The 25152-nt window shown below is 40.0% G+C and overlaps 2 protein-coding genes across 2 annotated transcripts in view; one reads left to right on the forward strand and one right to left on the reverse strand.

Annotated features, from left to right (window-relative positions):
• TG (thyroglobulin) overlaps window positions 1-25152 on the forward strand; it is a 141213-nt gene that overhangs the window by 82545 nt on the left and 33516 nt on the right. The window lies entirely within an intron of this gene.
• Window positions 16-23340, reverse strand: SLA (Src like adaptor). Its single transcript, XM_053996915.1, has 8 exons — window positions 23205-23340; window positions 18337-18430; window positions 12262-12361; window positions 8877-8963; window positions 7348-7451; window positions 5639-5770; window positions 3636-3768; window positions 16-2699 (listed from the first exon to the last, which is right to left on the reverse strand). The coding sequence occupies exons 2-8, from the start codon at window positions 18395-18397 to the stop codon at window positions 2480-2482; spliced, it is 837 nt and encodes a 278-aa protein (XP_053852890.1). The 5' UTR covers window positions 18398-18430; window positions 23205-23340; the 3' UTR covers window positions 16-2479.

Raw genomic sequence — 25152 nt, forward strand, 5'->3', positions numbered from 1 at the left:
CCTTCCCTCTCAAAACTCTTTACTGACATGGCAAACCAACCACCTCTCTTGGTTACTTTTTTCATGATACCATTTCATAGGTAGTGTCAGATTTGTATAAAATCACCTGGGGGCTGTCATCCCTTGCAAGTTTGTATTTCCCAAAAGGTCCCCAGTAAAGGCTTTCACTTAATTGTGAAAATGGCCAGACCTCACAGAATTTCCCCATAACCATCCATGAAATCCAGCCATCCCTATGACACATTTAATTAGTTTTTGTCACTTTGTCATGTCATTACTGTGAGGATGACAGAGTGTCTGCATAGTGTCACCAGGGAGTGGAGTTTCCATCTCTGGAGGTATTCCAAAGCCATCTGGACATGGTCCTGGGCAAATGGTTCAAGGTGGCCCTGGTGAAACAGGGAGGGGTTGGATCAGAGGATGTCTGGGGGTCCTTTCCACGCTGAACTGGTCCATGATTGTTGAACCTGTCAATGTCAGGATGTTTTATCCCCTTCTCACAGAGTGTGTCCGAGTGCTGCCAATTGTGTGGGCTCTGGGATTCTTTTGTCACCTTCCATCCAAGATACCTTCTGGCACTTGCATTGCAAGGCTGGGTGATTGTACTACTTGCACACCAGGTTTCCCATTTTCTAAAAGCAGCACAAAGTAACTACTGAATATTATTTTAATGAATAAATACAAGTCATGACTTAGAAATCTGAAATGGTCCCCATATACATTTCATGGATAAAATGCAGCCATCATAATGCATTGATTATCAGTAACAGTAATTCGATTGTACAAATGCCTAGAGTTCCTGAGTGTGTTTTGCTTACCAGCCAAATGACATTCATCCTTTAAGTCCTGAAATACATTTAAACAGGCTGTGAAATATTTTGATCTCTGAACCTTTCTTGCTAGTGCAAATAACCTGACACAAGATCTAAAGAGCACATAGATTTGTCCTAAGAGCTGTTTAGAGATTAAATAGATTAAATATATATATATATATATATAACCTCTCCAATTCTCTATTTCTCCAAACCTTCAAAACCTTCATTATTCAAATCTGTGCAGAAAGGTACAAGAGAATATTGGATTGAAACTATCTCAGCTTGACAGCATTTTACACACTCAAACAAGAGTGACTGCTTGGTTTAGAAAGCAATCACAAGCAGGTTCAAAAGAAAGTACTGGAAGGGTCTGCCTAGGGAGGTGGTGGAGTCACCATCCCTGGATGTGTTTAAAAAAGACTGGATGTGGCACTCGGTGCCATGGTTTAGTTGAGGTGTTGGGGCATGGATTGGACTTGGTGATCTTGAAGGTCTCTTCCAACCTAGTCATTCTGTGAATTCTGTGAAAATGCTACTTGCTCTTTTATGACTTAGAAAAGGGTACATACCGGTAAAAAAAAATAAATGAAATGTCAGAAAACCCTCTAATCCTTAAGTGATTTGATGAAAAGTGTAATTACTATTTGACATAACCCTCATCAGACAAGAAATTAGGAAAAATCTCTAACATCCACTGTTACTGATTTGTTCCCTTAGTTTAATTATTTTAAAAGCTGCTATTAATATAAATATTATACATAAATATGTGGCTGACTTCAGAAGTCAAAGTTAAAAATCTCCCTTTATACATAAAATGTCACACCTTTCCAAGCCAACCTCTGCAGTTAGGCACATTATCATCACATCTTGCTTTTCAATTAAACCCCTCTTTGTTCTCTGTTTATCTGCTTTACTATGAGCAGCTGAGTTACATGTTTGAATATGCCTGAACTCCCATCTCAGGTGTAAGTAGGAACTGCTTTTCTCTGTGAATTAAACCTGTTCTTAATTTTGTCACTGTTTTATGACACTGCAGGCCATTGCCAGCAAGTGAATTAAATGCTACTTATAAAGTCAGTGATTTTAATTTTTTCTCCTAAAAGGTAAATATGGAGTCACTATAATCAGGTGTGGATTTCTTGGATGCCAGATGTCAGATACTTTCTTGGGGTTATTGATGTCTCTCTGACCCATTCTCGATGACAATGGATAAGTCTATCTTGAGAAGAAAAATGCTCCTTTTTTCAGTGTAGATAGGTTCTGTAAAGGAGGTTTTCAGCCTTGTAGAGAAAACCAGAGTAAGACTTAATTTAAGCTTTTGAGCTGCAGTTAGTTCTTCCCTATGCTGTCACCACTGTACAATGCTGGGCATCGCCCCTGCTGAACAGTCACCTGCACCACTTGGCTTTTGAATTAAAGTCTGTCTCAGTTTATCCTGCTTGTGATCCAGTTCTGGTGCACTGGAGACATTCCCAGCATATGCCATGGCTGGGACAGCACCCTTGAGAAGATCTTTAGAAGAGGAAATGCAGAAGCACTGCTGGTGCTTGGTCACCAGCTTAGCAGATTGTATCTCCCAGCTGTTGAAGGATGGGAGGACCACAGGATGCTCTGGTTTCTCTCCTAACTCGTCAGTTTGTGGCTTTTTCCTGCTTGTCTTGTATTTAGTCGTCATAGTACGTAGGTGGCAAGTGAAGGATGCTGTTACGTTTGCTCCCTGTATACATGAGAGACTGGGATTTCTTCTTTCTGGCACTTGCAAAAGAAGTGTTGTCATCCTCAGTTAGGGAGAGGTAGGAAGCGATGCTTTCCCTCAGGCCATAGCTGAGGCAAGAGTCATCCATTGCTGCCAGGGTACTTTTGGTATCTTCAGTCACCTCCAGCCTTTAAAAGAACAAAATTTTGTTATCATTTCAGCTACTTGGACTGAGCCTCTTAGGATAATATTAACAGTTGTTAAACCTAATAATGTTATTTTTGTTGTATAAAAACATTTCTGCCTCATAAATCACCAAGAATTTCTGTCACTTAGCATTTCTCAAAAAAAAAAAAAAGTACAACAGTAAGATATAAATACTTTTTGGCACTTGAAAAGGAAGTATCATCTATATTCTCTTCTTAATCTGTAGGAAAAATGACCTCAATACTGCACAAAATTTTCTTGCCTTCATAAGCACATGAATGTTTTGTGAAGAAGAGTAGTGAAGGGAAATTTACCCTTCAAAAGTAAAAGGTGCTTTTGTTTCTGAGGGTGGTTGTTTCCCCAGCTTCTGAAACCTGACCTACTTTCTCTTGTGGCAGTTGTGATATTAGAAATCTCATGAATTGGGCTGTGTATCGAGAGAGACACAACAGGAAAGGTTTATTTTTGGACAATGTGTTCATTACACCTGTGCTGTTTCCTGGGTGGGTGAAGAAAGGGGAGCCACTTCTGCCTGCCACGGCTCACCTGTGAGCCCCTGCACATCAGCGGGGATGGATCAGCAGTGGTGGATGTCACTGGGCTTTGTGACCCAGCTCTCACTCCTGCCCCTTGGTGAAAGGACTCAGGAGTCCCAAAGGGACTGAACACATGGATAGCTGGAGAGCAGAAATATTGAATGCTAATGATAATTCCTTTCAAAGTTAAAACCTAAATTATCAGTTAGAGAGCTGGGCATTCAGTTTTCATGGGTTAGCTTGATGTCAGATTGTCTAAGCTTTAAAACTGCTTTCAGGAGAAGGAAATAAATAGCTATGTCTTCTGTGTCGCAAGTACAAGAATATACATGGCTGGGAAACAGCCCTGTTGTTTCTGGCAGCCTGTGCTCTGTGTGGTACCTGTGAATGTTTCTCCAGCTGAAATTTTTATTCCTCATCACCACAGGAGGAACTGGATTCATCACGGTGTTGTTGTTAGTGCACTGGGTGAGACAGGGTGTTGTAAGGACACAGCAGAGACCATCAGCAACTTCTGAACAGGAAAATGAATACACAGACAGTTAATCTTTGCTTACTGTTTTCTTTCCCTGGTGCATGCTCAAATTAACAGTTTTGGACTCAGCAACAGCAGTCAAAAATTGTCTGTTCTCAGCAAGGACACAGTAACACAGGCTTAATTTTTCCTTTCCTCATACCTTTGCCTTTTAATTTTTCATTTGGTATATTTCGTACAGTACAAGTGAGGAACTGAGACACAGAAAGACAATGTGACTTGCTCAAAGATGAGAAGGAATTTGGTGACAGAGCAGAAAATTAAACCTAGTTTTTCTGAGCCCTCAGTGAGTTCTGCTTTGCTTCCTATTGTGTCAGCCATGCAAAGAGAGTGTAAAAAAGATCAGATTGGATTGTGTGCACACCTACTCTTCTGTGGAACATGACAGTGGAATTAATTGGGGTTCACATATTACCTTCATCAATGTTTCTGTGCTCTACCCTCTTCTTGCTCCACTAGGAACATCACAGATATTCTTCTGCCCAAGTAGAGAACATCATGGCTAAATGCTGGTGTTCTTCAACTCTGAGTCTTATTTCAGAGGGAGATTTTGTATCTTCTCATGGTGAGGGAAGGAGAAGACCTAAATCTAACTATGTCTCCTCTTTTGGGTTCTGCCCCAGCCCAAATTTTGGGCTTCAATTGTTTCCTTCTTTATAAATGGTGAAAGGTGTCAACTAGCTAACATGTAAATGCATATATATCTCCTGTACAAATTCTTACTCTCTTTATGTCCTTGGACTTGAAAGTTTCATTTGCTTGTTTTGAATGTGAATGACTTTTCTTCTCAGTTTATCAGTGTTCTCTTTGGCCATCATACTTTTTCTTTTACCTGTGAAATGCTTAGGTATGGTAACTTCACATTTTTAAAATTACAGAGTACCCATTGCTTGTTAAAGCACAGAACCTATTGTTCTTTTATAACTTTTAGGCAATTCGTTTTTTGCAATTTCCTTCCTCATTTTAGAATGTTCTCATTATGATGCATAGTAACTGCAGCCACTTAATTGTGCTGTTTGTCAAGTTACCTTTCTGCCATAATTCTGGAAAACTGTCATTGAAAAAGTGTCATCCACTGGACTGATATTAGTAACAGTGACAGCTGGCTCTGCAGTTGAGCTAACAGCTTGAGCCTCTTGATATAAGCTCTGCTGATAAATTCCTGCCATGCACTCTGCTAAAGTGATAGGGAAGAAGTTTACAATATTTCTGAAAATTTTCTACTGCAGATAAGGTTGTGTGCTGTAGTGGTTCTTTAAGAAAATGTGAATAGAAACCTGGTGTTGCATGCCCTGAAGCTATCTGCCTGCCTAAATGGCAAATAAATGAATGGCAGACATCTTTATGCTGGCAAACAGAGTCAGCCAAGAATTGCAATCTGTCTCTGGAACCCAGATCTGCAGGTACATGGCTTCTGTACAGCTGGACATTTTTTTATGCTCACACTTTGACTTTAGGTGTGCTCTGAGAGGGTCTGGGAATCCCTGACCTGTGCTGACCTCCAAACTGCATTTGGAAGTTCTTTAGGGAACCCCTAGACCCTGGTGTTTGGCTCAAACAGTGTTATTGACATGACTATACAATATCTTACAAAACACCAATACAGACAGAGCCTATCTGGCCTTATTTAGCTGAGTTCTTGTATTGATTTCAGTTATACTGTTAAGGGCAACATATTTTTATTTGGGGTGAAAAATGAAGTAAAATGTATAAACCAAAACTTTTTCCATTGCTTGTTCTGTGGCAGTATTTGCAAGTCTTGGACATAAGCAAAACTTCTTGTTCTGCACCTTTGATAGATAGTTTTACAGTTGCCAGTGGAATATGTTTTTTCTGCACTTATTTTTACCTGAGTAGTGATTGACAAGATCTTCAAGGCACTGGAAGGTTTGTCGTGGAGAGATGTAATACCAGTTATTTGGGAGGCGGAAGATCCTGTAATGTTTCACTTGCCTGTGCCTCACTGACAAGGAATATAACCCTGGAGAGAGAAGAACTAATTACACCAAAGTAGGGCTGGTTGGGTATCTGTAGCAGAATAGAGTATCTGTAAGATATGGTGCCATTACTCAAAACATCTCAGAAACAGCTGAGAAAACCTGAGTGGCCATCTTATATATCTTATTATACCTTATAGATATACATAAATAAAATAAAGGGTATAACATGACCTGAAATTTTGGTTGAATTTAATTTCAACCAAATAAAATTCAACCAAATTTCTGGTGTGCTTTTCCTTTATTATTGCTGGCATGGGATCTTCTGAAATGACATAAAGGAAATAGGCCTTTACAGAGTTTGCCCTCCACTGAATAGGGACATCAGGCTCACAGGCTGGTACTCTTCTGGATACAGCTTCAATTAATGTAAGTAGGTGAGACCTGGTAATGCAGTCATGGCAGGAGATGGCCACTTGGATTTTTCTGTTTCTTTGTTTAGAATTGTTCTGCAGCATTTATTGGCAAGGACTAAATGCCAATCTTAAATTTCTTTGAATTTAGTATAGATATTAAGAAAGTAAGTGGCCTGTGGTATGCACGAGGTCAGAAGAGATGATGTATTATTCCCTTTTATCTGCAGTATCATGATATTAGAATGTATTCTGGTGCTTCAGAAAAGGAGCACAGCACGGTGTACATGGGGGATTTGTTCAGCCTGGAGAAGAGCAGACTGAGGGAGACCTTATTGCTTATTGTGTTCAGCTTCCTCACAAGGGCAGCAGAGGGGCAGGCACTGGTCTCTTGTCTCTGGTGACCAGTGGCAGGACCAAGAGAATGGCCTGAAATTTTGTCAGGGGAGGTTTAGGTTGAATAGCAGGAAAAGGTTCTTCACCCAGAGGGTTTTTGGGCCCTGGAACACACTCCCCAGGGGAGTGGTTACAGCACCAGCCCTACAGAGTTCAAGAAGGGTTTGGACCATGCTCTCAGGCACATGGTAGGATTCTTGGAGTGGTCCTGTGCAGGGTCAGGGGCTGGACTCAGTGATCCCTGTAGGTCCCTTCCAAGTCAGGACATTCTATGATTCTGATTTATGTCCCCACTGAAGAAAATAAAAGTATAAAGTTGGTACAGTATAATTCCCAAAAGAAAGAAAATAAAATTGAAGGTCAGTCATCTTTAAAAATAAATAAGACCTCCCTCGTTTATATAGTAAACACACTTGTCTGCCATCCCCTCTACTTGGTGTGCATTTTACACCTTCTTGAATCAATCTTTTGTGGACAAAGGCAAAGCTGTGACTGTTCCTTCATTGAAAGTCCCACTGCCTCATAAGGTTGCCTCATGCAACCAAAGTAAATAATAGTGTTTAAACAACTGTGTCTTTTTTGTGCTGATGCCTGTGGAACTTTCCATGGCCATCAATAACCCTGTTTCCAGTAGGTGACTGGTAAGGGCTGGCAGACTGCACTGGGTGCCTTCACCCTCCCATTATATACCTTTTCTGGTTTTGGACTGATCCATATGAAGCAGGACAGAGAGTGAATTAAAGAGCTGTATAGGTCACCCTGTAAACTGTAAATGCCTGAGATCAAGAGGGAGAAAATCTGTATTGTCTCACCTTTCCTAGTTTCACTCTCTCTGATCATGAAGGAGCCGACCTTGGTGTTGGGTAGCTGTAGAAGTTCCTCTGCTTTTTCTCTTCCCAGACCTTCAAATAACCAGCTGTGAAGCAGGAAAAAACAAATTCTGAAATTTGGACACCAGTGAAACAGCAAGCAGCATGTGGCTGTGAAAGTGCTGCATTAGCCAGGAAAAGTGACTGCAAAAATAACACTGTGGCTTTCTATAGTTATTCTCTCATCTATATTCAGGCATATTTCCCCAGTTTCTGGAGAAAATTTTGCTGGTTTTGAGTTCCATTAACCTTTGTGAGGTTAAGAGAAGAGTAATAAGGTTTGGACTTACGAGGGAAAACAAAACATTTGGAGCTGCTTTGATCTGTATTGCTGGGGACAGATTAATGTGGTATATTGACATCTGTGGCATTAGTTTAATCTCTCTTCATTTAAACCACTTTTGTTAACCCCAATTTGTATCATAAATAAACTCCATATAAGCTACAACTATTTTACTTCTTCTAGGGAAGAGTCCAACCCTTTAAATTAATGGGCTTTGTGGGTAAGGGAAAGTGGAATTAGTCCAACAAATTTTCACCATAACTTGGTGCAGCGCTGTGTTTTGCCACAGCCAGTGTCTCATTGTCTCAGTGTCTCAAGCCCAGGCACCTGGGCTTGCTCAGCTGCTCTAGAGTTATGTAATGGAATAGAATAGAATAGAATAGAATAGAATAGAATAGAATAGAATAGAATAGAATGGAATTTTATTTTAAAGTTGTTCTCATGTGTTTGATCCAGTCTGCTGTCACTGAATTTTCAGACAGTAGCTTCCATTACCTCACATCTGTGTCCTGCCTTTGGGAAAGCATCGCTGTTTCAGGAGGATGTAAAAGCATGTTAAAATTGAAGCACTTGCATAGTTTGTAGTGACATTCACAGTTTGTATCCTTAAAATTAAACAGGTATTAAAACATTTGCCAGAAAGCTTTTAAGTCTGTGCTTTAATGGGGTTTTTTGTTTGTTTTTTGTTTTTTTTTTTCCCCTGAGTGGTGTCTATGGCAACAAGAAATGTCTGAAATTTCCGTAGTTCATTCAGTGAGAAAGTTTACATTCTTGAATGACTTATTAGCATTTCTATTTGTTCTTTTTGGCTTGTTTTCCATGAGCAAACCTAGCTAAAATTTTGCTCTATTTAAATATTAAAAATCCATTCTAAATAGGCTCTCTTCATCAATGTCTTTAAGTTAGAGATCAGTCCATGCAACAGATGCATATTAAATATCTTATTAGTGATTTGAGATGGTTTTGGCTCTTTCCAGCATTTAAAAGAAGGATTTTCCTTTTCACTTAGTCTAAATTTATATGTGGATTTGAGGTTCTCAATTTTCAAAAGATGTATTTGAGACTGTCAATAAATAAAATTTTTGTCTGCCAACTCACTGTTGGCATTATTTGGACTATGACTCAGAGTAATCAGAGGAGGATATGTAAAAATGTGGTGATGAAAGGCTATAGAAATGCATTTACTTACCCATGATAAACCTTTGCTACATATTTTCCTGGAATATAATTTTCTCGACCTGTTGTAAGGGAATGGACTCTCCACCAGCCTCCTTCACTGTGTGAAAGCAAGAGAAGGGATATTTTCAGATGTATTTTCAGAGCTTCGTGTCATTTGGAAGTTAGTGAAGTTACACAGATTAGCCTGCAACCTTCTGTGTGTGCTTCTGAAACGATGCATTCAGAAAGGAACCCTGTTTGGTTTCATTTAGAGTAGTTCCATTTTAAACCTACTTGAGAATTAAATGCGAACACAGAAATAAGCTACTTTGTTCCATTTAAATTACGTAAGTAATAAAATATTTTTCTGCAGTTGAAAGAAGAAGGATAAATACTCAGTGGTTAAACCATGCTGTGCTCTGCCTTCCCACAGCTAGACTTGTACTGGTGTCCAAGATATTCAGTTTACAGCTGAGTGTGTTGTGTCTGGACAGCCCTGAAACACCAGGGTAGAGGATCTGGGAAATGGAGCCTGTCTGCTTGGGAGCAGGCTGTCAGTCCAACTGAACCTGCTTTGTGGTTTGCTCTTTCCCTTGTCTTCCATGAGCTGCAGACCAGACTCCAATAAAATAGACCTTGTAGCTGAAGCTGCAGGATATGTATTTCCCCCAGTATATCTTAAGTTATTGCTGTGATACTGAATTCTGGCTTTTACTCTTGAATCCCTTCAGAAATAAATGGTACCAAGAATTTTCACAGGGATGCTGCAGAGCTTTAATCATAGTACAAGGATCCTGATGACTGATGGGTCCTTTGCACCTTCACTTTAAGAGTTTGAATACAAGGAACTGTGTCTTGTGTTTGAATGCTGTTTCTGTGGATGTTCATTTAAATGCTCCCAAAATAATATCTACACTGCAGATCAGAGTCTCAGTGTGTGTCAGAACAGCTGAGTTGAAATCACTTAGGTTAAATGTCATGAGTTATAGCTTCTGGGACCATGGTCCAGAATGTCTGTGCTGAGCGAAAAAGGGGAAGTAAAGTTTTGAGTTTGGTTTTCCAGATTAAATGAATTTATCTATAAGAATTTTAGGTTATTTTGGTCCTTTCCCCCCCAGAACTCTCCTAGACAGAACCAAAAATTGCAATAAGAAAAAACAAAAAAACAAAAAAAAACAAAAAACCCTGAGAGATTCATCATCTCTCTCCCTCCAAATTTTAATATTACTAACCCTGAAAAATCCCTATGATTATTTAAAATCCCAAAGCAGCACATCTCTCCTGTGTCAGGAGCTACAGAAATTATGTATATTGAGGCAAATCTTGGAGGATATTTGGTTTGACTACTGCCAGCCAAATGCAGTTCATCTGGTAATGAAAAGTGCCTGACCAGTATGGGGAGTGAGAAATTATGCCAGTAGTGCTTATATAAAACTGCCAACCCAGAGCAGTCACAAATATCTGTGAGGAATTGCATTTCCTGTGGAGGCTCCATATGTCCTGTTCCTGGCAGGATTGGTGGGGCTGATTGCCACTACACATCATTACTTTGGTAGAAGGCTGAAAAGCTGCTGTTGTAAAAGAACTGAAAAGCTGCTGCTTGTGCTGACTCCTCTGTGGTGAAGAGTCCTCATCACTTGTGCTCTGGTCATGCAGTGCTATTCTTCTTTTTGACTATCTTTTACTTCTTTGAAAGATTTCAGAAAAAGAATTGCAGCTTATGAGCAGGAAGAGGCTGCAGGCAAACAATTCCTACTGACATCAGCAGGTGCCCCAGCAGGGGAGAGCAGGTCCTTCATCAGGACACTGTGGTTTGCATGGAGCATTGGACTGTCTTCTTATCTGTGAACAAGCTCATGATTCAAAATAAGAAGAGGAAAGTTTCCATCAAGGCTTACTTTGGATCTAATTTATCCATCAGGAAAAGCCCCTGATCACTGCATGTCAAAAACTTCTGCTGCCAAAGCCTATTCTTTTAGAAGTTGTTCCTGCAGTAGATTATACTTTGCAGCACATGTGTACATATAATATGCCACACATATAATTCCCATTGATGTGGGCATAGGCAGTCCTGTGCTGTGTGAGGGCTTGAAGCTGATGAAATCTGAGAGTGAGGCTTTAAGCTGGAATTTCCAAGCTAAAGCAGTTGTTGTACCATGTCATGAATGTTCTGCAAACTGCAGCAAGGTTTACACTACTAGAAGCTGGCAGAGAAGAATCCCCCTGGTTTAGAGGAGCTCTCCATCAGCAGAAAATTTATCTGGTGGTATTGTCTGAGTCTTGGGACCCTTAGTTGAGGGAGGAAAAGAAAGCACTGTGTCAGCAGAACATACTGCAGCCATTCTGGGTCAGTCCAAAGGTCCACTGAGGCCTGTGTCTTGTGACTGACAAAGGCCACTGCAGGTCATGGTGGCTTGGAGAAGAGTCTGAGAATTCATCAGTCATCTGTGATGCTTCTCTTGAGTACTTTTTTCCTCCAGCCATTTGACTATCTGGTTGAGAATTTTTAAAATGATTCTAGAAGTCCTCCAAGGATTCCTCTGCTATCAATGTGTCTGGCCTCTCATTGAATCCATCTGCTCGACCAGCTGCAAAAACGAAACCTTTCATTTCATTTTGAGCAGTGCAAATAGTGGCTGTGGGGCCAGGTAACTTCCAGGAGGTCACTGTGTGCTGATACAAGCTGTGCCTAGAAGAACATCAGGGCTGCATGCTTCCATTTTTTGCACATGTGCTCATTCTTGTGTCTGGCAATATTGCACTAAGGTTAAGGTCAGTCTGAACTAGTGCTCTGAAGCCTACTTATTTCTGGGGCTCTTAAATTTTTTGAGTGGAACTGGCTGAGAAAGCTCTCTTTTTTTTCCTCACTAAGAAAATGCAGAATTGATTAAAAAACAGAAAAAGAACCCCCCCCACACACACACTTTTAAAAAGTTTTTTTTTTTTTACATTTGCCTTAAATCGGGATGAAATTCTAAGACTTAATCATAATGGAGTTGTTAGATTAAAAAGGGTGAGAGAGAAAATGACAGACACGCTTGACATAAAAAAATTCAGGGTGATTTTCCTTTTCTATGTGATTCAAAATAGTCTGGCTCTCACTCTGTTTTCCATTACATTTGGGGAATACTTTCTTATAATCAGTTTTCAAAGCAGATTTGTTCTGAGTCTTATTTTAGAATAGAGTCTGAGTCCAGCTTGAGAAACATAAGAGAAATCTATAGATCAAAGGACAATATGTGATCCCAAATCCTTAAACTACATGGAAATTTACACTATGGCTAAGCACCCTTCCTTGAAAATTCTGAACTCAGTTCATTTTGCTGAACTGCATCCAGTTTGGGCCAGGTGTCTAAAACAGAGCTTTGCTTTACTCACTAATAAAACCTAATCAAAAAAGAAATTGATCAACTTACTCTGATAGCACACGTAGTTTTTCCCCTACGTGAAATATAGGTTGGCTTATGTCTGCTGAAGGATAATCATAGAGAACAGCAAGGAAGTCACTCTCCTGACCTGTGAAATAAGAAAGAAAAGGTCACTTTAAAAAAAGGTAGTGCTCTGAGACAAAAATGGATTTTTCTTTAAGTATTATAGATTTTATGTAGTAGGTCAAATGGGGAAAAAAAAATCTCTGAAATGTCACTTAATAAAAATATTGAGCTAAAGAAAACCTATAGATTTATAAGAAGACTTTGAAGATACTAGAAATGAAAAGTCAAGTGGTTAATTGTAAGCAACTAAATTTAGATCACTTTTTCTAGCAATTAACTTATTTAAAGGACATATTCAGTCTGAAACTAAAAAATTAGTAATTATTTATAGTATTAGGAAGTAACCCAGTTTGATTAATGCCACTGTCTCTAATTGTCTCCAGCTACAGTTTTGTAGCATAAGATTTAAGAAAAGGAAGATGCATGTTGAATTGTTTCATAATTTTACACCACTGATACTTTTCAGTGGTAGTTTAGATCAAGGTCAATGAGAGTGTGGCCATTATTGCCCATTTCCATCACTTTTTAAAGGAGCTTCATGATCAGGCAGTGCACTTGGTTTTCACCATTGCATGGAGACTGTGCAAGAGCTTCAGTGAAAGAAAACAGGCACAGGGGTGTTTAAGTTGAATCCATTGCACAATGGCAATTTGCAGAGCTGAGGTCAGCAAAGAGAGGAAAAGACCTTTTATATCAGCTGGGATGAATCTGGGACTTGCACCCTGTGTAGGACAGGCTGAGTCTTCTGGGTTTCTGAAGGATAGAGCACTTTACACGAGACTGGGACTATCAATCATGAAATGCTCCTCATCCTGCTGGAATCTGTGGTGCCCAGTAACTGCTGACAGCTGGGAAGTTCAGAAATGTGTCGTGCTGGGTGTTTTGAGCTCTTTGTCCTGGCAAGAGGGATTATGCCATACACTGCCCGTGTTTCTCCTGGAAGCAGTTCCTCCCCTCTGCACATCTCAGTTACCTCCATGATCTCACAGGGAGACAGAATTTCCCTCTGCCTCCACCAGGATCAGCACCCTGATCCTTGGGAACACCATCTAGCACTACATTTGCAGAGGTCGTTTGATCTCCATACTTCCCACTCTGTGCAGCCCAACATGTGCAAAAACGGGTGTGAATTCAGGGTAGGAAAGGATAAAATTAGATAGATAGAAACACTTCTGTATCTTGTTAGTTTTTTCTCATTTAATGTAGATTTGTTGCCAACTTCTCTTTAAGGAAGACAGCTTTTGAGGGAAACCTAGGTGCAACACCCTGAATGAATGCTCTGTGTTTTTAGCTATGTGTCTCAGGGCCTTAGAAACAACTCACAGAGATAACAGTAAAAGGCTGAAGGAGACACGAAGAAAAGAAACACAACAGGGTGCCCAGAGTTGTTGTGGATGCCCCATCCCTGGAAGTGTTCAAGGCCAGGTTGGATGGGGTCTGAGCAACTTGATCTAGTGGATGGCATCCCTGCCCATGGCAGTGAGAATGGTACTAGATGATCTTTAAGATCCCTTCCAACCTAGACCATTCTATGATTATTTTGATAACATTTTAATATTGATATTGCTATGATTTTCTTAGTTGATTAGTCACTGAATTAAACAGGACTAGTCCAGTACAGCCAACCACTGTGATTAGTCTAATATAACTTATTATACACTTAGTTCAACCCTGTTGAAGAAATTCTGTGCTAAGCCTTTGATGACTTCCTTGTTCTGCACAGAAAATCTAGTGGCACTTTCCTGTCTATGAAGCTACTTAGTACCTGAGATTAATAACACCAAAGCACTAGCACTGAGTATTTTTTGACAAAATCTTTACCCAGAACTACTAGAAAATATACAGGCTAGAAGGTGCATTTTAAAAATAGCAAAATGAGGATAAAATGCCATCACTTCATTTCTTGTTGCAGGTTATAAAACATCATATAATGTTACATTAAATATAATTATTTTTAGCTTAATGTCTTTAGCAATGCTTTTTAAAAAAATTATGCTGTTTATTTATAAATATTCTGCTTCCATAGTGAAAGAGTGGAAAACAAATGCTTTTCTGCTCTCCTTCCTTGCACACTGTAATTTGCATTTCATTATGCACTGTGGGGAAGGTGACTTTTTGTCTACTCTAGCAAGACCTGTGTTACTTTGCTTACACTTTCATATTTATATTAATTTTTGTTTCAATTTTGCATGTAATTTGTAGTTCTGAAAAGGAAGGAATATATCAGAGTGTTATCTTCCACATCCATGCAAATGTTATCTCTTAAACTACATACAGTTACATTAAAGCGTAAGGAAAGGAGTGAACCCCCTCCTTCTTCTCTTCATTTTGATTGGTATTTAAGTCAAACCTCACTGGGTTTTTTGGTCATGCAAAATACTCCACCACACTGTACAACATTTCACAGAACCCATACCAGCTCCTTACAAACACAGAAGCCTGGAAACAGGAACGAAACAGATTACATGCTTTCTCCACACCTAAATTTCACAGTGATCTAATAGATTTGATCTGGTGGGCTCCCCACATTTTCAAGATGTAAAAAAAAAAAAAAAAAAAAAAGATTTGCCTGAGTTTATCTAACACAAATTCTCCTCCACAGGGCAAGTGTAGGTCACATCTGGAGTGGAACAACCCAAAAGTTAGAGTGGAAAGATCGAAGCACAATCATTTCCACTGCATCAGGTGCTAATTCTGGGTGGTTTCTTTAGGAGTAGGAAATGAATGTGAAATACATGCTAATTTTAGATGCCTTCACACCCACATGTCTTGCAAAATGTGAAACTGAATATTGTACCATTCAAATTATTCATTGGGAATGGACTATGAAGCATTAATAGAGAGTAGGAAGAGCATAGGCAGAGCATCCAGATCCAGCTCATTGCCCTCAAAAATCTGCTGTTCTGGGCACTGATGTGATCCATGTCTGGAGTAGGAATGAACTCTTTGGAGTTCAGCTCCATGCATCATCCAGCTTTACTGGCCAGCAGAAATATTATGATTTATGGCATGGGGTGCACCAGAGAGGGTGAAGGAGGGCACTCATCTGGGAAAATGTGCAGCACCACAAGGTGTGTCTGCAGAGTCACACTTTGGTAGATCTAAAGCTAGATCTAAACCAGCCAGCTTGGGAACTGAGAACTGTGCAGGTGCAGCCCAAAAGGATTAACCATTGATTCAGGGTCCCAAAGGAGGACAGAGAGAGGCTCACAACCCTTGATGACCCCTTGCTGTTCTGCTTACTCTGTCATCAGTCCCTGGGTTGTGCCAGGAATGCCCGTGCAGTGTGCAGGCAGATGGGGTGCAGTTATCTTTGGGGTCCAAATGCCTCCTTGGGAAATGCAGCTTATACACTGTTCCCTTTATCAGGACCAAGACTGGCACACTGGTGCTGAGGAAAGCACAAGGTTTTGCTTTCAGTGCAAATTTCAGGCAGCACAAGGGGCTCATAGGGGTCTAATGAACACGGCAGACCAAGTCTGCAGACTGCAGTTTCTATTTTCCTTTTTGTTGGAAACTCTTTCATTATTTCCCTTCTGTTTCAGTCCTTCATTTTATTCAGTCTTCCTGAAATGAGCTAGTGTCAAACCTACTTCTCCGAATAACTATTTCAACTGTTGAAAGTGCATGGATTGGATCCTCCACCTCACTTAAATCAAGTTTATTTCTGGCCTGGTGGAAATCTTCTGTTTTGTGATGTGATTTGGAGTTTGATCTGCTCAGGAAGGCAAACAGATACAAACTCACTGGATTAACCCCAACACACACTTTGGTACCAGGTTCATTTTTAGAAGTCTTTTTCCATTTGATTTAGATGACGGTACTAATGCTTGTATTCTCAGCTTTCATTAGCAACATCTAAGTCATTATTAAAGATACTGGTCTGACCCAGACTAAGAGGTGGATGGATCCAAAGAGCTATTCAGGATGATAAATCCTAGAATCAAGGAATAGTTTGAGTTGGAAGGGACCTTTAAAGGTCATCTAGTTAAACCCTCTGAAATGAGTGGGGACATCTTCAACTGGATCAAGTTGCTCAGAGCCCTGACCTCCCTGACCTTGAAAGTTCTTAGAGATGGGGCATCTACAACCTCTGTGGGCAACCTGATCTAGTATTGCACCACTTCCATTATAATTTTTTCCCTTATATGTAGTCTAAATCTATCCTATCTTAGCTTAAAACCATTATCCTTTGTTGTATCACAACAAGACCTACTGAAAAGCCCATCCTCCTCCTTCTTATAAGCCCTCTTTAAGTATTGAGAACTGCAACAAGGTCTCCCTGGAGCCTTCTCTTCTCCAGGTTGAATAACCCCAACTCTCTCAACCTTTTCTCATAGGAGAGGTGTTCCATCACTGATCATTTTTGTGACAACCCCCTGTCTTTGGATGATTAAACATGGGTGTCTGGTGCAATTTCAGCTGTGAGAGTGTCTGAAACATCCCTACAGCCTTGGCAGCTGCCACTGCCACCATGGGAGATTTGTTCTCTCCCCAGGTGGAGGCAGGAGGTCAGGTGGGACTAACAACACCCCTTTCTAGATGTGCTAGATGTGTAGGAAAGTTCAAGTGGATTGAGTCCTGAATTCCTAAATAGATATTTCTCCCTGGTAGCCACTGTGTTATCTATGTTTGCAGAGGTAACTTTTAGGGGTATGTTATATTTCCATCACAGAAAGGGTTGCAGTTGTTTTTAGCCCTGCTAAATCCTGACTTTTAGCACATGCAGGACAAACTTGGTCACAGCCATGGCCTGCTCATCAGCAAGGTCCTGCTTTGAGTGAATGCATGTCTCTGTTTTGGTGTTCATATGTGGTATTTGTGTCAGTAGTTGTTGGGAATATCAGCATAAGGCTGATATTTTTTCTTTTCTTCACAAAAAAAAAAAAAAAAAAAAAAAAAAAAAAGCAATTTGTTGAGTAGTTTTTGGTCTCTGATATGTTCTATGTTAGGACCTAGGGCTGCAAGACCCCATCTCAGTGAGTTCCTAACCATACTACGAGCAGGGCTGTGTTTCCTTGCAGCAAAAATCAAACCAGGCTGATTCCCTATCCTTATAATAATCAGCATCCCAATCAGAAAATATTTGATGGAAAAAATGCCAAATTACAACAAAACAAAACACAAACAGCACAAACAAACACAACATAAACAAAAGACAAACAACAACACAAACAAATCTACTTAAAAAGCCCACCCCAAACCCAAAGGAAAAACCCAAAACTGCTTTCTCCTCTTCACCTTTGGGGAGTGATTTCTTGCAGCTCTTGTGCCAGCTGCCTGTATTAGTGCACCAGGAAGGCTGAGGCACTACTGGTTCTCCACCCACTCACTCACTCACAGTTTGTAGTAGCTGATCACCAAATCCCTCTTCCTTTCCCCCTCCAATGCATGACCTCTACCAGCCTACAGAGGTGGCAGGGAGGGATTTGCAACCTGATTTATTCACATGTGGATGCAGAAGGCAGATGTCTTATATTTTTCTTTGGCAGCTTGCCCTGTGGAACTTGTATTCCTCCCTAGCCTTTATGGATAAATCTGGTGACAGGTTGGCTGTGTGCTACTTTTAATGCAATTATCTGACAGTGGATGGACATAAGGTTCAATGCAATACATCATTAAAACTTTTAACCTTAAATGAAGGAACCCCAAATTTCAAGAATAAATTTGTATAAAATATCGCATGCAATTATGTCAAAACACAGCATTTTTGGTTTCTGAAGTAGTGTTTCAGTGCTTTCTGATTTGGAAGGAATGTCTTTCAAGGAGCACCAGCAAATAATACGTTTAACATTTGGGGTTTTTAATTAAAGTGCTTCTTGGAAAATGAGCTAAAACGTAGCTAAATATAAGCACTGTCTGGTGGATGCCCTCCTTCTCCCGCAGCAGCCATGCACTTGCCTGCTCCTGTCAGGCGGGTGAAGAGCGACACATGGCTGAGTCTATCATGCACCGTGAGCGTCTTTTTCTCTTGAAAGGAATGAAATGAGTGCTTACCCGTTTGGCTCGGCGTGTTTGTTTCCTCAGATGCTCTTGGAGTTTTCACAGTATTTCCCATTGTGCTCGCTAATTCCGTCAAAGTTCTTCAGAACTAAATCAAAGCAGACATTGAAATTTAACATCACAATAACACCTGCTGTGCCAACAGATGAGAAATGACCTAGTTTGGGCGTCTCCAATTTCGTACAGTTTTGCTTTTGAGAACTCTGGTGTCAAATTCATGCAAGAGTTTTACATACTTGCTAAACTCTCACCACTTTTGTTCTTTTATCAGGGGAATAGCAGAAAACCACAGCGAGGGAAGTTGCTCAGAAGAACATGATGTAGTAAAAGTTTCCATTACCAGTACCTCAGCACAATAGGAAGTAGCAGCAGAGCTGTGCCCATATGGGCATTTCATATACAAACTGTTTTTTCAGCATCTGGGACTCTGAGGCTACAAAGGATCTAATCAGACTGACGTCCCTGGCAGTAGGGACATCCCTGGTTTTCAGCACTGTGTGTATATTATGTTGGTTTACTACTGAATACAAAGAACACAGCTTGGTAGGTTTGGGTTTTTTTCTGATGTAATTGTGCCCTCAGCAAACGTGGGCACATTTTTTTAAGTAATACATTGCCTAAAAAAATGTTAGATCTCAAATCAATCCTCCTGCATAAAGCCAGCAGTGCAAATTCTTCAGATACCTGTCTTAAAAAGTTTTGGTGGATGTACAAGAAACAGTATCAGACAATTGTGGAACTAAATAGTGTGAGAGGAGCAGTTTCTTCTCATAGCTTTGCTGCAGCCATCCTAATTCTCTCTGACAGAGGACAAAGAGATAAATATTTTGAATGTGGAAGGTGTATCATATATTTTCAGAGGCAGAAGACAAAAAGCTATATCTATTTAAGAACTGTTCATTAAAGAAAATAACTCCACCAGCTGATGGGTAATTATTTTTTAAAAATGTATTTCTGTCCATTGCCCAATGATAACAGGAGCTCTAGCAGCATTGTGTGAGTATTCTGCATCTTGTGGCCTTTTCTAGCTTAAATATTTCAAAGACGATTACTGACTTTGGTGTGCTGCTCTTCACCTACCCATGCTAGAGCCTGATGAGGGTCAGTCAGGTGGAGAGATGTCCAACTTGAGAAGTAGAACCACTGACATCAACAAGAAAGTACTTTATTGCTAATTGTCTTTTGGAATAAGACTGGCAGAATTTCAGTATGTTGATTAATACTGTAATTTTTTAATGTCTTACAGACAGTTTAGGAAGATATCCTACAGAATAAAATGCAATTCAAAGGAAAGAAAATTCATCCCTTACCAAATGCAAGGAGCTCAGTGCTAGAACAGATGGTAGTGCACAGTTTGATTCCACCTCATCTGCTTTCCAAGCTTCTTAGTGCTGTTCCCAAAGGCTCTTTGCTAGAATTCTCTATTTCACTGGCCAAATGAAACATTACCCCTTCACTTTATGCACTCAGAACTGGCTTGTGGCACATCTGGAGGGTGCAGCTGTGCCAGTGTCTTTCTGACAAGCATCTGAAACTTACTTTCACAAGAACAAAAATGTGTTGCCTGATAGGAGATGCCTAGAAGCTGAATAAAACAGCACCCTTAAATTTAAATAAACTACTTGAGTATTCACGTTTTAAAAATAGGTCTCATTATGGAAAACAAAACAAAAAATCTTTCTCCGCATAAATGCACCTAAATTTCTAAACCTGAAACCAGAATTCATTTTGTCAGGCAATGTTTGCTTTCAAGATCATAATTTTCTGATCTAATTATGAGTATTTTTCTGCAAGACCCAATTTTAAGTTGTTGAACATTTTTCTTACTTGTATCCCGTAAAGAACAAGAGGTAAACCCAGGAGTAGTGCAGCCAGTATTTTGGCTACAGATATTATAGATGTTCATGGCTCATCTTCAAATTAGCCAGAAAAATTTCCTGGGCACAGCAATAGAGAGCTCAACAGGGCTGAAAATGTCAGCCAGGAGAGTGAGATAAATACCTGGACTGATAATCTCTGCTGAGCTCTGTGCTCTGGTAGATGCATTCTTGTAATGTAATTTAAAAGGGGAGCTCAAATCTTGCTCAGTGTAGAGAATCGAAGCTGCAGTTACCGAAAATGTTGTGCAATTCCAGATAGATAGCAAGAATGACAGCACAAGCATCTGATGTCCATCTATAATTTTAACACATGCAATTGATATTTAGATGAGAATTGCTTGAATTTTTTTTCCCTAAAGTCTGGGGAAAAAACAAAAAAGAGTCATACCTCTAAGTACTATTTTATGCTGAGTTTTGTTATTTGAGAGCTGGGAGAGCAAGTCATCCTACAAGTGTCAGGCTCGTGACTAGTGGCCTTTTTCCTGCTCCTAATTTCAGGTGTGCCTGAGTCTCTTTGGAAAGTGATCTGTAATATTTGTGAGTGGTGGAAAGACTTCTGAAAATTTTTTCTTCAGGCTTCCAATCTTTTTAAAAGTGTGACACATTTCACCAAGGAACTTGCATTTTTCTAGATGGTATTTAAGGATCTACAGTCTAAATGCTGCTTTAGAAATACCTGAAGTGTTTCTGCAGGGTTGCTTATACATCGTTTGCAATTAAACCACAGAGGGATTAAATACTGGACAATAGGTAAGTTCCTACTTTTTATTTTTGCAGCGCACAGCCTGGTTCCCTTCTGCCATACCAAGCATTGCTATTCTCAAAGGACCTCTGAAGTCTTCAGGGCATAATGTGCAGCTCCGTGCTGCTGCCTTAGATGTGGAATAATGTGGCTTGTGGAAAATGCAAACATTGTGAAGTATTTTCAGTACAGTGAAGAGCAGTGACGTCTCGGGCTTTGCCGTCATTAACGTGGCACTTTGCTCTTTCTCATTGCATTTTCCGTGCTCTTTTACTGTCACAACCATTGGTAGCATAAAGTCCTGAAAGGGACAGAGTTCAAGATTCCATTGCTGCATTATAAATTCTTGTGTGGTTTTCTGAAATTTTGAGACACTCTGCAAAACTAGACTTACTGGAAGCTTTAAAGATGTCATGAACCAATTCTTTTCATTGTAATTGATAGAAGAACAGTAACAGTTTTATAGATTATAATCTTTTCAAATAGCAAATTTGCTACAGGCACTGCATCTCACTTGACCTTATTGAATCATAGGATAATTTGGGTTGGAAGGGACATTTAAAGGCCACCTAGTCTAACCATCCCTCCATGGACAGGGACATTTGCAATTAGATCAGGTTGCTCAGAGCCCTATCCAGCCTGGCTTTGAATATTTACAAGGATGGGGCATCTAACATCTCTCTGGGCAACATGTGTTTCACCCCCCTCATTGTAAAAACTTTGTTCCTTGTATCTAAACTTGATGACAGAGTTTGGGATACAAGTAGAAGTGCCATCCTTCCTTCACAGGAGCAGATAATTATGCCAGATCCAAAGGAAATAATTCATTGGGGGTGATGTAGAAAGAGCTAACAAAAAATGACAGACTCTAAACTCACTGTGTCTTATCTACCCCAGTCGCGCTGGGCTGCTGGGAACCAAAATCTACCTGCAGCTCTCCTGATCACCAGCCATCTCCTCAGGCTTGCATGAAAATTTGGTTTTAACTATTAAGATCACATTTGCAGTGTTCCAAGGATTGATCCCTCCTCCTCTCTCCTTTCCACTTGTGCACATAGTGTCAAGGAAGGGTGGTCATAGGGCTGTTTGCACACACAGCTGTCAGGGCTCAGGGATCTTTGCTGCCAAAAGGAATGTGAGGAAACATCCACAGTTCCAGACCTGCTTTGTGTCCTATTTATCAGAACTCTCAGCAGATATGAATTCTTCACCTGTCAAGACTGGAATCCCACTGACCTACATCGCATGACCCCAAAACCTGTGGTACAATTTTCCCCTTCCGTTCCTGTGTGCAGCACGTGTAGCAATAACTTCCTCTCACAGAATTTTTTCTCTGAGAAAACGTGCTTCTGCAGCAGTTAAATAGCATGGAACATACGAAATTCTGCTACTTGGTGAGAACTTTGAAAAAGTTATATTTCATACGATGGAGAATTAGTTAATATAAAGCAATGAAAGTAATAAGGAATAAAAAGGCAAGATAAGCACTTGAGTAAAGCCCTCCTACAAGGAATACTGTAGACTAGTAAAATTAGAGCATTTATCATTCCTGAGATGCTATACCATATTTTATTTTTGTTTCCTGATATTCACATCTATATTGCCAAAGTCTTACAATTTAATTTTCAGTGAAGTTCCCAGGTGATGTCTGAATCTCATTTAGCTTGAAAATGAAAGCACTGGCATCCTGCTATTTTCATGTGTGGAAAGGAAAAGCAGAACAACTTAGATTTCAGAAACTGCATATTTTTTTGTGGATTTCCCTTAATTTATCATTATTCAAAATGAACATCCTTTCAGATTTGAGGCAGTTGTACCTTTGCACTTAGAAAGAATAACATAATACTCTCATCAAAGAAATTCAGAGACACATGCAGACATGAAACAACACAGAAATACCACACTATCCACACTTCTAACACTTTGAATAAAAAGCCCACTAATCTGTGGGCTCATATTTTGGTTATAGTGAAATGCAGTTTGCTTTAGCATAAGGTCCTAAGCATCTATCTCTTACTCTTAGGTTTCAGTAGAAATACTCCTTGTCCTGTCTATCTTTAGTACCACTCCTTATGAAAAGGATCAAGGCAGACTCTTCTATTTCTGCCTTTGGTGGCACTTGAAATCCCCGGTCTGAATACTGTCATTGTTAATGAAATAGAACACACTTGTATATAAATAAAATTGAAACATTTGGTCTCATACACAGCTAATGTAAAATATATCACAGCAGTGATTACCTTTAAATGTTAGGCATGGCATTCCAGGTTGCAGAATTTCTGAGAAAAGCCGTAGTCATAGTACTGCTCTCACGCTGCCAGCAAGGTTTAGCTGATCAAGTCGAGGAGCAGCCGGTCGAATGAGAGTGTTGTGAAGTTCACGCTGTCATGTAGAGCAGCATTTGCCAAACAGGCCACATACTTCCTCTCTGAGAAATAAGGAAGGCTCAAAGTGTTTGCAACAGATGAGGTTCCTGTTGCAAGTCACTACTGAAGGCACATTTTATCTATGGGCTGAAAAAAACAGGGAGGTTTTCAATGTATTGCATCAGGGCTGGTTTCAGCAGATATAAAAAATGAGGGAAATAACCCAGTTTATATTACTTACACAAAAAGGGTTTATTTTCTTTTCTTCTTCTTCTGAATTTATTTATCCAGTAATGCTCATTTCCCAACTGTTTTCTTTTATGCAGTTTTGCTATTTTTTTCTGACAGACAGGAAGAGGCACAAAACATTTTTTCTCTCTTATTGAGTCTGAATAGGAAAGCAGCCTTTGCTTTATGCTTCAGTCTGCACCCCAAAATACCTCTCTCTGCAAATAATTGAAGCTTAAGATCAGCAATGAAGAAATATGGATTGAAAGCCAGTCTGTGAAGCCCATTTTCACACTGGTTGTAAAAAGTGCAGAAGCCTCAGGACCTTCCTCATCTCAGTGTCCGTGATGGAGGAACCAAGATACTGGCCTGTTAAATAACCTGATAAAGGCACTGAAGAATGTTGTACTGTGGATATGAATATAGAAGTCAAAGGGACTTATTAAGGTTTGCCCTTTGATTTTATAATAAAGATGGGATCTGAAAAACTCCCTAACATAGTACAGGAAAATATTAAAAAACTCTTGACAAACCCAAAGAAAACAAACCAGCAAGCCCTAGCAGATTTCCTACTTTGCACTAGAGTAGCTCCAAGTAGGTGCTTATGTGGGAGCTGATGTGTAACTGTTATTGAAACCAGGAAACACTGATCAAATCCCCAAAGCTGTGCCCAAAATTGGTAATTTCAGGAGAATATTCTTTCTCTTTGATAGGCTGTACCAGCAGTCCTCAGTTTGAAGGGTTAGGAAAGCCCTAGGGAGCTTGATAAACTAATCAGTCTAAAGCACAGCTCCATGGTTACCCTGACCAGCTATATTTTGATTGTTTAGGACCTTCTTGCTTTCTTCAAATCACAAGGATGTGACATGCATGTCCACTAATGGCATTCACTGAACTGATGAACAGTGTGTCTGCAATTACTGAAATATCATGGGTTAGGGGATGTCTGCATGTGGGAATGGGAAGAGGCAGAGCCTTTTCCCAATCCTTCTCACCACCCTCAGCCTTAGACTGCCTCTGGCAGTCTTTGTGCCTTTACAAGAAATAAGATGCACTTGGGAATGGGACAGGTCTCGGACTGAGCAGGAAAGATTGGTCACACTTAAGGACAGGTTGGACTTGCTTGATAGAACATGATCTGCTGGAAACACAGTAAATCTCAGGCACTGTTTGTATCGTGCTTGTAGAGGAACAGATGAGTTTGCAGTGGAGGGTGGTAGATAGAATTCTCCATTTCTGTGTCATTTCTGCCTGTTGCTGGTGGCTGTCTGTTCCTGTGCAAGGATGAGAGCTGATTTACCCTTTCTGTGCATTTAGCTAATACCTCATGTCAAACAGGATAATTGATAAGGTAGTGTTTACATCTAAATGGAAGAAAGTGCTTGTATGAATTAAGAGAGACTTTATATGTCATCTTAGAAATATTCATATCCTGTTATTCAAGTCACTAACCTGACACAGGCACTCTGTGAGTCACTTGTGAGAGGAACATTGTCCTTGCAGGGCTGCCTCTGATGTCAGCAAAGAGGGGTTTGCAAAGGCTGATATATGAAAAAGAAATTTTCCTTCTTCAAAAAGTTATTTTTGATATAAG

The sequence above is a fragment of the Vidua macroura genome, chromosome 1, assembly GCF_024509145.1.
Source record: "Vidua macroura isolate BioBank_ID:100142 chromosome 1, ASM2450914v1, whole genome shotgun sequence".
NCBI lineage: Eukaryota > Metazoa > Chordata > Aves > Passeriformes > Viduidae > Vidua > Vidua macroura.